General features: G+C 40.4%; 1 protein-coding gene and 2 non-coding genes across 3 annotated transcripts; 1 reads left to right on the top strand and 2 right to left on the bottom strand.

Annotated features, from left to right (window-relative positions):
• Nucleotides 1–2,239: 2,239 nt before the first annotated feature.
• Nucleotides 2,240–2,311, bottom strand: Trnap-ugg (transfer RNA proline (anticodon UGG)). Its single transcript has one exon. It is a non-coding gene; the product is annotated as a tRNA-Pro (tRNA).
• Nucleotides 2,312–3,180: 869 nt separating this feature from the next.
• On the bottom strand, nt 3,181–3,252 carry Trnac-gca (transfer RNA cysteine (anticodon GCA)). Its single transcript has one exon. It is a non-coding gene; the product is annotated as a tRNA-Cys (tRNA).
• Nucleotides 3,253–13,350: 10,098 nt separating this feature from the next.
• On the top strand, nt 13,351–14,858 carry LOC131891659 (uncharacterized). The gene is made up of 3 exons (XM_059241287.1): nt 13,351–14,067; nt 14,202–14,367; nt 14,485–14,858. Exons 1-3 carry the CDS (start codon nt 13,578–13,580, stop codon nt 14,723–14,725), a joined length of 897 nt encoding a protein of 298 aa, XP_059097270.1. The 5' UTR covers nt 13,351–13,577; the 3' UTR covers nt 14,726–14,858.

The raw sequence follows: 14,858 nt of genomic DNA, 5'->3' as shown, positions 1-14,858 counted from the left end.
GAAGGTCTAATCATCAATTTAATGGTCAGACTTGAGTATAATTTTGAATACAATTGTCATACAAAGACTTACAAGCAATTAAATGGACAAAGAATACTTTTCATGCTTGTCCTGCTTGGACCAAAAAATCCTCTTGTCCACTTTTAAACTCGCAATACCTTGAAGGAAACCAATAACGTGATATCAAGTGATATAAAGTGCATTTAATCTTAAGAAACCGTCAGAGGCTATATGCAAAATGTAGAAAGGGTAAAGGAGGAGCACTAATATGGTACATGCAGTATTGGTATACCGTGAGGGAAAGCATGAAATTATTTGGATGCCATATGCCTGTCAAAACCAATCTTAAATTCATTGACTGATTGAGATTGTCGGGCAATTGCCGGTAGGCTATTCCAGGTATGCACTGATCTAATAGAAAAAAGTGATTTTGGACATCAAGATGAACTTTGGGGACGACCAGGTTGCCTAGAGGTTGGTTGACTCCTTGTTTCTACCTCGTGATTGACACGCTGATATGTTTGGCGGGAGTCTGCCGCATCGGGACCTCTCATAATCTTGAAGGCCAGAGTGGCGTCGCCTCTTTCTCGTCTATGCTCGAGGGTGGTCAGTCCAAGGTGCTCGAGCATCTTCTGATGGTAGGATCCTTCAATCCCAGGCATCATCATTCTCACTGCCCTCCTCTGCACTCTCTCAATCAGTTGTTCAATGTCCGTCTTCAACCAGGAAGTCCATGACTGAACAGCAAACTCAAGGGGTGGGGGCGGACGTATGTTTTGTATATTCCCAGAAAGGTTTCCTTCGTTCGGAACGAGAACGATATCTTGACTTGTCCGAAGACGGCGTTTGCCATTTCTTACTATGGTTCCTTTAAGGTTGTCACTCACGAGGATGCCGAGGTCATGAGGATGTTTGACGGACTCCACCTCTGTTCCTCCCATGAAATACTGATTGTGCAACTTCCCCATAGGACTCTTTCAAAAATTTGAGGGATTCTGTCGCCGGTTTTTTGACGAAAGATTTTATGGCTGCGTATTGGTCTACCATTTTGTTTCGCGGTAGTTTTGAAAGGAGAAACTGAACAGGGTGACGAAACCGGATATTCGCCAACAAATAACTGACTTCTACTTTGTCAATTCTACAATGAAGATATGCCACTTGAAAAGATGTTATAATGTTCAATGATCATTTTTCAATTTTTCAATTATTATAGAATATATGAACTCAGTACCGGTAAAGGGACAGTACCCTCGTACTTGTTGCATATCAGCACCTTTGCATCATCATTCTTTTTCATTAAATTATTGCCACAGTAGCAAAAGTGACGTTTTTAAACTTAGTCATCAAAAACTTGCGAAATGAAATGCTTTTCCTAATACAACTTTGTGGGGGGAAAGGAGGATTGCAAAAGCGTTAGCGTTTTATCGATCTTACAGAATACAATTTCCTATTTAATTAAATGCCATCAATGTTCGTAATTTTATCCACAGAGAACTTGAATGGTTGGCACCTTGACGAAGCAGAGGGCGTTCCCTCCCCTCAATGAAAAAGACTAATATCTTTGAAAAAAACACCATCATGTTGTGAGAATCTAGCACCATGATTTTCATTGTTTTTGTTTTTATTGTTTTGTTAACTATTCACTTAATTTGTCCTGGACCCCGAATTTAGGATGTTTCTTAATTTAAACCTCACTTAAAAGTCGTACATATGAGTCTGCTTTGAGATTCGACCTTTCTACAAAGGAAACTTTTAGACGCTAACCACACCCACAGCTGAAGATACAAACTGATACCGAATATGAAAATGCCTCACATAATTTGGAATTAGGTGATGTGATGGCTGGCTTTGCTGACAGGCTCAATCCTCAGTATCACTCATCCCAAAGAGCAAAAGAAATTGCGAAATACAATAATCACGCAATTTTTAAGCCGAAAACCACCAAAACTTTTGAATTACCAAACAAATGGCAACTTCTTTCATCATTTTATAACTTATCTTTGTCGTATTTTGGTTCACTTTCATAACCTAAAAACAAATTAGTTTGACAAAACTAACAAACTATTTTTCCGACCCCTATCATAAACCCATTATAGTCTTCTTTCAAACCAAACATGACTATTTTAGAGCACTATTTCAGATAATCAAGGAAACTTTTACTAATCCCATTCTGTAGGGCATGCATGCAATTGTCTCCGAGGACTTATCCTTATTTGGTGAGGGGATCAATTAAAACGGTGGGCTCAGCCGGGATTTGAACCCGGGACCTCCTACACCCAAAGCAGGAATCATACCCCTAGACCACTAAGCCGATTGCATACCTGTGGGAAAATTAGAAACTAAATTGTGCTTGTAAAGCAACCGGTCCATTTCATTTCCTCTCCAACGGGCCTGCCTCCATTCGTACTTTTGCTATGGCGCGTCCCATGAAGAATGTTCTTCAAGAGGGTTTTCTGAACAGACGGCTTGCTTCAATTCAAGCTGCCTTTTATTGCATTCTCTTCATGACACTGCTTATACACATGAATAATCTGAGATGTCCTAAGATCTAGTCCAGAAACATTTTGGTTACAAGACTAATCTGTGGACAACCTACGTATGGACAAACAAATCATGCTTGTTACTCTTGCACGTTGATGGCAACAGGGAAAAATGGCTGTCTTGAGATCTGTTGATAGCATGGCAACTAATATTGAGAGCGTAGGTTTTTAACAAATAAATTTGTGACACCAATGGACATCAAAGGCATTCAGAGACGGAACTGAACGAGCCACAAAAGGAAGTGGTCAACGATTCAGCCTCAGGCTCAATTTAGTACCTTTCCGAACAGAACTTGTTTCCAGAAGGCCTCAAAACGGTTCAATTTATCCTTATCCGGGGTAGATGCTGTATTCGGAGATGAAGTTCATACCCAGGAATAGAATCACTACCAAAAAACTACTTTAAAAACACTAAATTTAAGGTTTTCTGCCATATACGTAGAACGGAGGTCGCTTCTTGAGGAATCTTTCTCGACATCATTGCCTTCATATGTGAACAAAACCGATCAAAAATTTGGGCTGACTAGTGTTATGGAAGAGGGACTCAAGAGTTTTGCTTTCACACGTTTGCTCTTTCACACGAAAAGGAAACCAAAGAAAACAAAATTCCTCAACATAAAATTGAAAAGAATCATCATCAAGGGGACACACGGAGTTGAACCATGGACCTATCAGACTGCAGCCGATTGCTCTACCACTGAGCTATATCCCCACCGTGAGGATGGGAAGATGAAGAGCTTTATCATCCAGTTCAATGCATAACTTCATCCTGTTCTCTTCCAGCAAATGGACAGCGTCGTGTTCAATGTCAAACGAGCACGCAAGATTTCTCTTCTGGCCCAAACAGGTAAACAAGACAGCAAGACAGCAGAATAAATAAATACCCCGCCACCTCTCATTTCAATCGCATCCATATGAGGGCTGCCTCAGCCCTCTCAATTCATTATCTTCATATTTTTGAACTAAAGAATTCATATGTTAGGCGAGAATGTAGAAAACATATCTAAGATCTGTGTCACCCTTGGATCTAATTACTAATTGTTTTCTCGATAAAGTAGTTGCAAACGATTTTGTCTTTTTTCCCACCGGCCTGAAACTGCATTTGCACTTTTGCTTTGGTACGTCATGTCATGGAGCAACTCTTGAAAAGACAGCTTGCTTTAGTTCAAGTCGCTCTTTAGAGCATGCGCAAGAACAGCAATAAACTATGTAAATTATATTGGCCTGATAATGATAAGCATTCATAATGATCACTTGTAATCGGTCTCTAATATTCTTAGGGAATACGTAGACGTTGTTTATATGGTAACATATTTAAACTAGCACTTGAGCACATTTTTACTTAGCCATGCAAATCAGCCCTACATTGAAGGACTGACTAGAGTCTACCAAATCCAACTCGTTGGTAGACCATTGTAGGATTTCAATCCCTATGAATGAATGTATTTATGATTTGACATGACACAGCAGAGAGAAAAACTTACTACGATTTCAATTCTAGTGTTTGTCATCTGAATTAACCCGAGGATATATCGTCATCTGACTCCTACAACCATTCATCATATAAATAGCAAAGGGTAAACAATAGACAAAGTATAACCTTTCATCTTAAAAGTATTCCAAACATTCTTTGTAGCAGTTAGAAAAGCCCGTGAAAACCAAACCGAAAAAAGGAAAGTGGGCAAATTTGGTTAGAGTTTCAGCTCGAAGGACCCACGGGGGACATTACTTATGAGAAATTATGAAAAAAAGTAACATTGCCTTGTTTAATGTGACATATGCCTCATCAGAGCTCATTAGCTGTGTTGTCATTCTTTTTTGCTGAAATAATTCGCAAGAATTGCCCTAGGCTCTAGCTTAAAAGTCATCCTTTACAACTATGAAAGTATGACACTCTCCTTTTTATGCCTCCCATGACGCAACTAACGTGAGAGGTTGCGGAAAGTCAACTGATGCGTAACACCCTCTTTTGAAGCAGAACAGTTTTGCGGAACGTCCTAATCGTAAGTAACAAAACCTGCTTTCCAAGTTTTCACAATCGCCTTCTATCTCCAAAATTATTTCACATAGTTTTCGCATGGACAACTTCAGGGTGAGGAAGGAAATCGTGAAAATATTTCAAAAACATCCAGATGATGAGTATAGATGTGGTGTAGATGAATAAGAAAAAACAAACGTGCAAGCTCTAGAACGTTGGAAATATGTTAAATATGTAACTATTAATAGTTACCATTCAAAATGGCCACTATTGGCCACCATTGGCCTCCAGCATGGCCTCAATCCTCGGCCTGATGGTCCTGCAGGTTTTGATAAGAAAGTTCTTGGACATATCCCTCCAAGCCTCATCAACTGAAGCCTTCAGGGCCCCTACATTCTCATGAGGGTGGCAAGCACAGCTTTAATGGTAATATCTCCTGTAGCCCTTAATCCTCTTTCAAGTGGCTCCACATTCTTATAAGACCTTTAGAAGGTATTTTCCTCCAAAATTTTGGGGCTAATCCAACTTGCCAATTTGAGCCCCTTTGGATATATAAAAATACTGAAACTTATGGCCAGCGAACTTTGTGGCAACCCTGTACATCCCCGATCTTGCTGAAATTTGCCCTCCGAGTTCCTGCGAGTCATACCTAATTGATTTTTTGAAGTGGCTTAACTACGATCCGATATAATAAGAATGAGCAGCTAAATGCCCGAGCGGAAGTCTCCAAGCATTTCGTCCTTCTTGGCTTGGTCTACAGATGGATTCTTGGATGACTCTTTTGTGAGGTCCTGCAGTTCATAACATGAAAAAAGGCACGATAACGTTTTAAATATTGTTTCTAAGAATAAAATTCAAGTATTTCGATATAATCACAAATCAGATGGCGACTGACAGTTAGAACCCGTCCACTCGTCCACAATTATGGTTGAGTTCAAAGCTCAAAATTGTCCCATGGAACCACTTTTGGCAACGTTGCATGGGATGTACCCAAATATGTTTTATTGGTGTCGGCCATGCTGCTACAAGCCGCGGACATCCACGTTACTCTAGTTACTCTACTTAATGAGTTTTATGATTGATGATTTTAAATAAAAATATTGTTTAAAAAAAAATTCATAATGTTGAATAAATGAAGCTAAATCACCAGAATATAATATTTAGCTATTCCAGTTTTTGCATGCTTTGCACCATCTGTATTCTACTAAATGGGGGACTTTGCTTCTTGCCTACTTTCTAATCTAAGGTAAGAAAAGAAAGAGTTAAGAACCTGTCTTTCAAATATCTTTTTTGGGTATGTTAAAGGTAAATGGCAAAGGTTTTAAAGACTTATTTTGCTCTAGGAACCATCAATGAGCAATTTTTGAAGTACATGATAGGTTTCATGTAGAATTTCATTTAGAGATGCAGTTTTAAAGGTTTGGTGTCCAAAAATGAAATGCCCACCCTGGTTACAAGCCGCGGACATCCAAGTACTCTAGCGTTCTCGCATTGTTCAAGAAATGACTTCTGTTCAATGCTTGGGCCTGTGGCACATTGTAGAACGTTTTTTTGATTGAGAGACAAGCACAACCAACCACACTTCGTTTAATGCAGCCTTACCACATTGTTCCAAGAGCTCTTTTCGGAGTGATACAGGCTTGCATTGGAGCATCATGTCTTTGCGTTCCTCAGGATTCTTCGGGAACAGCGACGGAACGCGGTTCCTTCTCCTTTTGCCATCCAGTTTTGGAATAATTGTGGGAGGAATCGGATCTTCATTTGCAATCACGGGTCTGAGAGTTGTAAATGAACTTTCAATCAAACGCTCTCCAGTTTTAGAAAGAACGCCTTAAAATAGAACGAAATATCTATTCATTAAGCTCTGCTTCATGACTGGTATTATTTGTTATGTCTTTCTGTGACTTTTCTTCAGGTTTCAATAGTTCCTCGTCTTTACTTCTACTCATTGCATTCCATTTTCCCATGGGTCTGCATCTTCGAAGTCCACATTAGTCTCACCCTCTTGATTGTCGTTGATCTCAACCAATTGTTCTTCGGTGACATCATACGGGCCAAGCGTATTTGTGGTTCCGCGGTAATCGTGGTCAGGATGCAGGCTAGAGCGAACTAACTTCATGGCTACAAGATGAAGGTGTTTGCAATGTCCATCCCGAGCATAGTTTGGACTATGGCAAACGAAGGTGTGGCCGCAAATGCTGGAAATTTGCTGAAATGCTGGGGGCACTTGGAGCACCGAATCTGGCACAAATCTCCGTTACAAGGAAAATCGTTGACACTCAACGCCACCTCTCACTCCACCCAAAGGCTTCAAACCTCCGAAGATGCCATGAGAAATAACGAAGAAGAAAATCTGATAACAAAGTTTTGCAACATTTATACATACAATTAGAGATAAATGAAAACAAAGACCGTCACCTTTCAATGGCATAAGTCAGGGTTTATTTGGCTGTCAGAGGTCGGGTGGGGGGAGAGTACCTAGAATCCCAGGATGACCCAATGAATAGCTTGCGAAAACTCCAGACTCTGGTATTACTTCAGCAACAGTTCTAATTTGATCTACAAGAAGCTAGATTGCCTGTTTGAAACAACCTGAGCGTTAAACCGGCTACAACAGGTGCGATAAGGAAGCTAATTTGGAACTTGTGTTGTTCCCTAAAATTTCCAAAATCTAAGAGTCTGCCCCTAAATCTGGTCAACCCTAAAGAAACCGTTAGCAAATTGCTTGAAGTTATTAATGCCCATGTGAAGGTTTCCATCAATATCAGGTTCAAGTGGTCTCGAAGAGTAGGCTTCAATACATGAGAAAAGATGAGCAAGACATGGCAAGGTGTCAATGCAAGGCGTTGTTTTGCCCATAATAGCAGGTCTACGCCGTGCGGCTTTACGCTTTGTTGGGACATCTTCTCCCTAGCTTACCCTAGTGTCAAACATTTTAACGTGATCTCGACGTACGCCAATGCCAAATTGTGGGTTACAGCTCCTATGGTATAGCAACGAGCCCACTCCTCTGGCCTGGCCATGATTCCCTAGGGTCGTAATTCCTTTCGAAATAGTTCCAGCCATGGCTGTTTGTCTTGTGACTCCAATTAACAGCGGCAAATACATTTTGTTCAATAGTAAAGCAAATGAAAAATTTGCATGCCAAAATGGTGAACACGCTAATTTACTGGCACTTATTCAATTACAAAAAATTAATGTTAAAACCCATCTATGCTAAAACCTAAGGGTAAGAGAGGTTATGTCAAATAGTTTATAGCGTACAATTCTAGTCTCTTCCATGGCTAGACTCGGGTAAGTGGCTTTGTGACGATTGGAAATGTACATTGCACCATTTCTAACAATGACGAGGTAGGAAAAAAAGGTCCATTTACGTTTTTAGGGCATTACATTTTTAACCAATCTATACTTGCTTATTCATCCCTCTCAGTCACTCTCATCCATTAGATGCAAATGGCATTATTTGCCTAATAGTTCTTGGTTTTGAAGTACTAGGTTACTTTGCCAGGCTAATCTTGCTAATATACGTACACATAAACATATATAGAGAGGTAGTTAATAAAAACACATACTTTTTGGGCACAACCCACTTAACATCTCAAAAAAGGTTCCGACTTTTGTACAAAAAATTACATATTCTATTGATTGCCCTTGTTGGGATAACTTCCTCAAACCCGTTTATGAAGGGTACCATTGAAGAGCCATTGCTTGGCAAGAAGCTGTATTTGGGGCTTCTATTCAGAATTTGGACGCACTGTCAATGATTAAGATTTGCACTGTAGAGACGTGTAAAGTACCGGTTCGGATTTCAGTTGTATGAGCTAGCCAGGATGCGCCACAGTCTTGGTAAAAATGATTGAATCTCATTCAATGCTTCCAACTCAGCATAAACAAAATTGTTCGCATTTATGGGACATCGTTCAACAAAGAACCTTGAGAAGAAACAGCTGCAAGATTAAGTTCTGGAAAATAGCCGCTAGATGGCAGTACCCCGAAGGTCAACAGCCAAATTCAGACAGGAATCATTAAAGAGCTTTTGGGACCACATAATCTCCGATTATACTAGGATGCGATTGCAAAACTCGTTTCTGTTTGTGCTAGAGGACCCATACTACATTTTCCCTCATTTTGAGACGATTACATTGATTATAACAAAAAAAGTAATGACCTTTTAGATTGCTTCTACGGTTTCTTGACGATCCGTCAAAAGCAGTATTGTGAGGTTACTATATACCGAGTCCTGCTCCTAGAACCTATCAATGAGGGATGAAAATGGTTAGAAATTCAGGCAGAACAAATTATGTAAGCCCCAAAGATGGCAAGAAAGAAGACAAATTGCATTTTTTTGGCAAATCAATTCAAACATCTCTATATGTCTTCATGGGTTAACTTGAATCAGCCTAGTGTGTAGTTTGCTTCACAACTCTTTGCCTTAGGTAAAGAGGTCATATCATATGAATAAACATATTTTTTGCTCTCTTCTTGATGTTCTTGAGCAAAATAGACCTGAGAGCATAGGTTTGCTGATCTGAAACACAAGGAAAGGCTTCCAAATAAAGTAGAAACTGGCAAGTAAGAAATAAAGCCCTGTTTTATTCTGAAGTCTCCTTTGCCAGATTTCGATATGCCTAACCTATCTCTTGGCTTATTTTGGCTGGTTTGTCAAAGGTAATCACAATCTTGTATTTTTGGGGATTTTCATTTTCATTTTTTTTTGCCTTTCTTTTCCGGCTGAACTGATAGAAAACATTATTTCCTTTCATAAAAGTTTCTAGGCGCAGGACCCGGAATATAATAACCTCTCATTTCCCCTCTCGACGGATCGTCAAGAAAATTATGGAATCACTCAACCTTGTGAGCAATTTAAATGGTCATTGCTTTTTTGCCACAATCAATGCAGTAATCTCAAAATGATTGAAAAATGTAGTATAGGTTCCATAGCTGAAACCGAAACTATTTTTGCAGTCGCATCTTAATAAAACCGGAGATTCTGTGGTCTCACAAGCTGATTATCATAGCCTGTTCGAATTTGTTTGTTGACCTTTGGGGTATTGCCATCTAGTGGTTATTTTCCAGAACATGATCCTGCAACTATTTCTTCTCAAGGCTCATTACTTCAAACCACATTAGTCCAACATGCATTTGCTAAAACTGTCATGAAATTGGAAAGGAGAGAAATATGTAATATCAAAACATATTTGGCGCCAACATCTGGTTATCAGTAAAGGCGTGGTGGCACTTACTTCATGGTTGGACCAGAGAGCACACTAGTATTAATCCCCAGATCTTTACACTTCTCAACAGTTGCCCTAAATTATCTCGACTGCGAAAGGAGCTTTTTGACCCCCAGCGACAGATGTGAAAAGATATGCCACATCAGCGCCTTCGGCCGATCTATATATGTTGGTTATCTGTGTTCGCCACCCGGAACGGTGTTTTAAAATCACGCAACCTTACATTAGTAGGAAGACAATAGAGAAGGCAAGGGTTAGACAGTGATGATGCGGGCTGGCCAGGGGCAGCACTTTGGCCAGGGGGACTCGCTGTCAGAGCTGATGTATGAAAGCTGATTGGGCGGTAAGGGTATGGAACCTGATCTTTCAATCGGCTGTCCACTGGTCCACTGGATTTCCTCAACCTTGCCAAATTTGCATTCCCCCACAAACTGTGGACAATTAAAGGATGTCACAAGGATGTTCAATCATAAAATCCATGAGAGGAACTATCTAATGATATTCCCTGCCATTGGGACAGGCGACTGACTGGTCATGCCATCTGACATTATTCCACATTTGGCGTCCATACTAAATTGGGTATCTGGTAGATTTTAGAGCGAATAAAAAAAAGGAGCCGGGATGCACAACAGGGGCAGCAAATTGGAACGCGGAACAATGCACTATCTCAGCCAACTCAGATTTGATTGTGTCCTGGAATGTAAATATCTGTAAATAGCGAGCACACCTAAACAACCTTTCAAAATTTTGAATATCCAAACATCCAATCAGGATAGTCATTGATCAATTATTTTACTCATAGAGTGCAATCAGCTATCGAGAAGAATGGATGGCACAAATCAAGAGGGGAAAAATGACATTTCTTCTTCAACATGGTTAGGTATTTGATATATTGCTATGTGCACATTCATAAATTTGCGTCTAAATATTTTCGGTTTCAGTGCCTCTTTATGCAACATTCAATCAATAAATCAAAAAAGGGAAAATATGTGTACTTATATGTGCTATATTTGTACTAATATGTAGTTCTTCTGTAGGTCAAAAAGTCTGAGTTTTGTTAAAACCTTGGTATTCAGATCAACAACATTGAAGCTAATGATATTTTCATCACGTTGTCATATGTTGTTATCCAGTTGGGTGTATAATGTATAAAATACCCAGAAAGGTTGTAAAATGGCCAATGTACTACAATATTCTAACGTTATGGTGATTACTTGAACCCAAATATATTTGGTTTTGGCAGTTACAAAAGCTTTCAGCCATTAAAAATTTAATCTATAAAGTATCATCATATGTACTATGTATCGGTTTAATAAGTAAGAGTCCTTTTGAACAATGAGATAAAAGTGTCAGGTGATAAGTGTTTGTTACAAAGCTCTTGCACCTTATCATTTCGAAACGATGGCAAACTTGAATTATCAACACTGAATGGTGTTGACCCCACTAAAAGCGTCTGTTCTCAGCGAGCTTCAAAACAGGAATGAAATTGTGATGGAGGGTCGCTAGAAATGGTATTTTGTGCAGATACTGGAGCGGACATATCTGTCATGGGTTCGGATTTATTCCGGCGATCTGGATTGGAGGAATTAGTCTCACTTTCACGGAGACAAATAATAAACAAATAATCGGAGTGGACGGAAAGGCTGTCAGACAGGTTGGAATGTTCTTCACGACGCTTGAAATCCAAGGGATACATCTCGTGACGTTCCTATCGTGTTTTGTCAGGGATTGAAGGGTGCGTTCTTAAGTTTGAATGAATGCAAGGTTTTGAACATTGTTGGAGCCAATTTTCCGCACCCCGTCTCTGAAATAAAAAAGAAATTGAATTCGAGAGAAGAAGCTTTTGTGAATGAACCTTCAACAGTTCCACGCGTTTTTGGTCTTCAAGTTCACTTGCTACCATCACGGATCATGAACAAAAAAAGAGCTCTCGTACTGGGAGAGGTTAGAAAGGTTGGGATTGTACAGTATTCAGAGAAGGTACGAAAGGTATCTGATATTGTACGTTTTCAAAAGCATTCATGAGCTTTGTCCCAACCCAGGATTTAGGGTCAATTGTAGTGCCCGCAGAGGCTTAATGTGCGTTTTGAGAGCACCTTCAAGCCCTCGAGAATCCAGGCTAGTTAAAACAATGAAGTCCTACTCTCTTCTTTCTCGGGCTCCTTCATTATTCAATTTGCTGCCCTCAAATATTCGTAGGGCTTATGTAGGGGTTGATCCAGTAGCAAGATTTAAGTCAGACTTGGACAAGTTTTTGACTAAAATTCCGGATCAACCTTATATTCAAGGATTAGCCAGATCAGCCAATTCTAATTCGTTGGTCGATCAAATAATATATATAAATAAAAGTAAAGTAAAATGAATAATCTTCTCGTCTTGAACTGCTGGGATTCCAATCCTGTTAGCGGTAAGGAAGTCCGCAAAAAAAAAAAATCCGTCCATCACACGACATTGACGACAAACGAACACATGCTTTCCAATGGAATGTTTGTTGTTCTTCAGGACCCACAAACCGAGTTCTGGGAGAGGGAGGCGGTAATTTTGAAATGCTTTTCTCCGTAGGGTTCTTCTGAAATCTTGAGAGGGTAAAATGTTTTGGCGAACTCAACAATTTGTCAGAGCATTGACATGACCAGTTGCCAATACCTACCTTTGAAGCCTTTTGTGATGCTACTTTTTCCTATTCTTTTGGTATCATTTACTTTGACTTTCAAAACCTGACAGTGATTTGAAGGTTTCCAACGGGGGAGTTGGAGTGATTTCAAGTAAAAGGATTTGTGCCGTCTCTGATAAATGTTTCCCGTACTTTACTTTGTCCATCATGCACACTCATATGTTCCCCAAAAATCCCTCAATATTCATTCGACTTTGATTACTGGTCGGACCAAGACCTCTCCTCCACCTCTGAAATATATCCAAGTCTTTTAATATCTCTTGGTTAACATCATTCCGATAGGGTAACAGGCGTCTAAATCAAGTACTTACATGGCAACCAAAAATGAAATGCATCTCGTTCTTTCTTTATCCATATTTTCTAAATCATAAATACGTAATTGCCATTATATTTTCATTTACTTGTTATGTACATGTTTGCACAATTAACCAATTTCTAAACAAACAAACAAAAACTAGCTAAGGATAATGATGATGACGATTGGTGCAAAGACATGTACTGGCCCTGAGCATCCTTGTTTTGACATGATTCGTACAAATCAAATCTTTATCGATACTTTTCATGTGTGAACTAACATTTCACAAAGGTCACAAGTCTTTTCAGAACCAAATGTGATGTCACAAGAAGTTGGTGATTTCATATCAAACCGAAATACTGTAATCACGTGCCCTCTCCAGCAATAAAATATCCATTTTGAGCGTGATGATCACGATGAGCTTCTCGGGCTGACCTCTCTGGACGAGAGCTAGTCGCCCAAATCCGTTTTCCCCTGCGCAAGCTGCGCAAGCTACCCAGCTGGCTTGCTCAAGTGCGCCGGTGAAGGGCGCACGCTAGGCTACACCAGGCTACACCAGCACGCAGCCCAGAGCTTTAAGGTATAAAACGAACTAGTACCTATAGGCAAGCCATCAGTCAGTTCACGAAGATCATTGTGGCTAACATTAGCATTTTCGCTCCCGTCATCAATCACCAACAACTTGTTCTTGAGCTTCCATCGATAAGAACTCTCCAGCTCCACAAATACACCATTCCTGTTGTAACATTATTCAATTCAGCCTCCTTGTTGTGAGCTTATCAATCACAACAACTCCATACTTGTCCACTTTTTCCATTTTGTGTTCCCCTCCCGTTGCCTTCAAAATCAGTTCAAGATGAGCCTCATTAATTCGAACCTCCAAAACTTGATTCATCAGGCTAGAGCAGCTTCTGAGGCGTCTGCAAGCACGCCCAGAGGCGTGGAATGGGGGGACCAAGGGGAGCAACCTGCTCAGAATCATTCTGTGCCATTCCTCAATGGTTTGATCAACCCCTGGAACCTTCATCCCTTGCTTCCAGGGCAGCAAGCCTGGATGCAAGCCTTCCACGGTTTGCAGTTCAAGGTCCTCATGGAATATTTCATGACACAATATGGAGCCTCCCGGAATCCCATCATTCCCCCCATTGCTCAGACTCGATCAGAGCATCAAAGAGAGGACTTGGGCGGACAATTGCTGCCTGACCCAAATGTTTCCACTGAATTAGTCCCTGCTCCTGAGGCGCCCCTGGAACCTGTTGTCCAAGACGAGGAAATGTCCATTGTGGTGGGCCAACGACGAGCCAGAAGAAAGTGCCCGGGCAGTCTTGTTTTTTACTTAGTGAATGGTGAGTTTTCTTTATTTTGAACTGATGGGTATTTCAATTGATTTGCGATTGTCAAGTTTAAAGTGACATTCCCTTTGAAACGTAGTGATCGAGTTAGAGGAATATGTCGACATTAATCCACCCCTTTTTTGCAGAGCAAAACGAAATTGTTGTGGACGAAAAGACAAAAAAGCCCACCGCAATATGTTTTAAATGTCGAAAAGCTTTTGGGGACGAAAATTCCATCTATCGCCATATGAAGATCCACGACAAAACGAGCCGTCATCAGTGCCCTCTATGTCCTGGCATTCACGTTCAAAGGTACGTTGAGTTCGAATTCCAATTTGGACTGGAACAACATGCCCCCTTCTCAAATTGGGACGGGTTCCAAGCTCTGGTGTGCCCGTTTGACCGTATTTTATCGAATTCTAATTCCAGATACAACTTGAGGATCCACATGGAGACACATATTGGCATGGACGTGAGCCAGGAGATAATGGATACTCTGCCCTCGGAATTCAGAGGCGTGCTCGAAGGGGATCCCGATATCATTGCCCCCGAGAAGTATCGGAAGAAACTTGTGAGGGCTTTGCGGAAAAGGATCAAGACCGCGAATTGTCATGAAGTTGTCCAAAACCTCCAAACCAAGCTTTTGTCATTGGAACACGGGATTGCATGATAATAAAATGATTTGAACTGTTGCTGCCTTTGTCCGTACGATTTATAATCACGAAAATGTTCAATGATAGCCAGGTTTCATTGGACTCAAGATCAAGTGGTAAATAGGACCCGATGTGTCTATATGGTAATAA

Source organism: Tigriopus californicus, chromosome 12 (genome assembly GCF_007210705.1).
Source record: "Tigriopus californicus strain San Diego chromosome 12, Tcal_SD_v2.1, whole genome shotgun sequence".
NCBI lineage: Eukaryota > Metazoa > Arthropoda > Copepoda > Harpacticoida > Harpacticidae > Tigriopus > Tigriopus californicus.
This window is presented reverse-complemented; position numbering and strand designations above follow the sequence as displayed.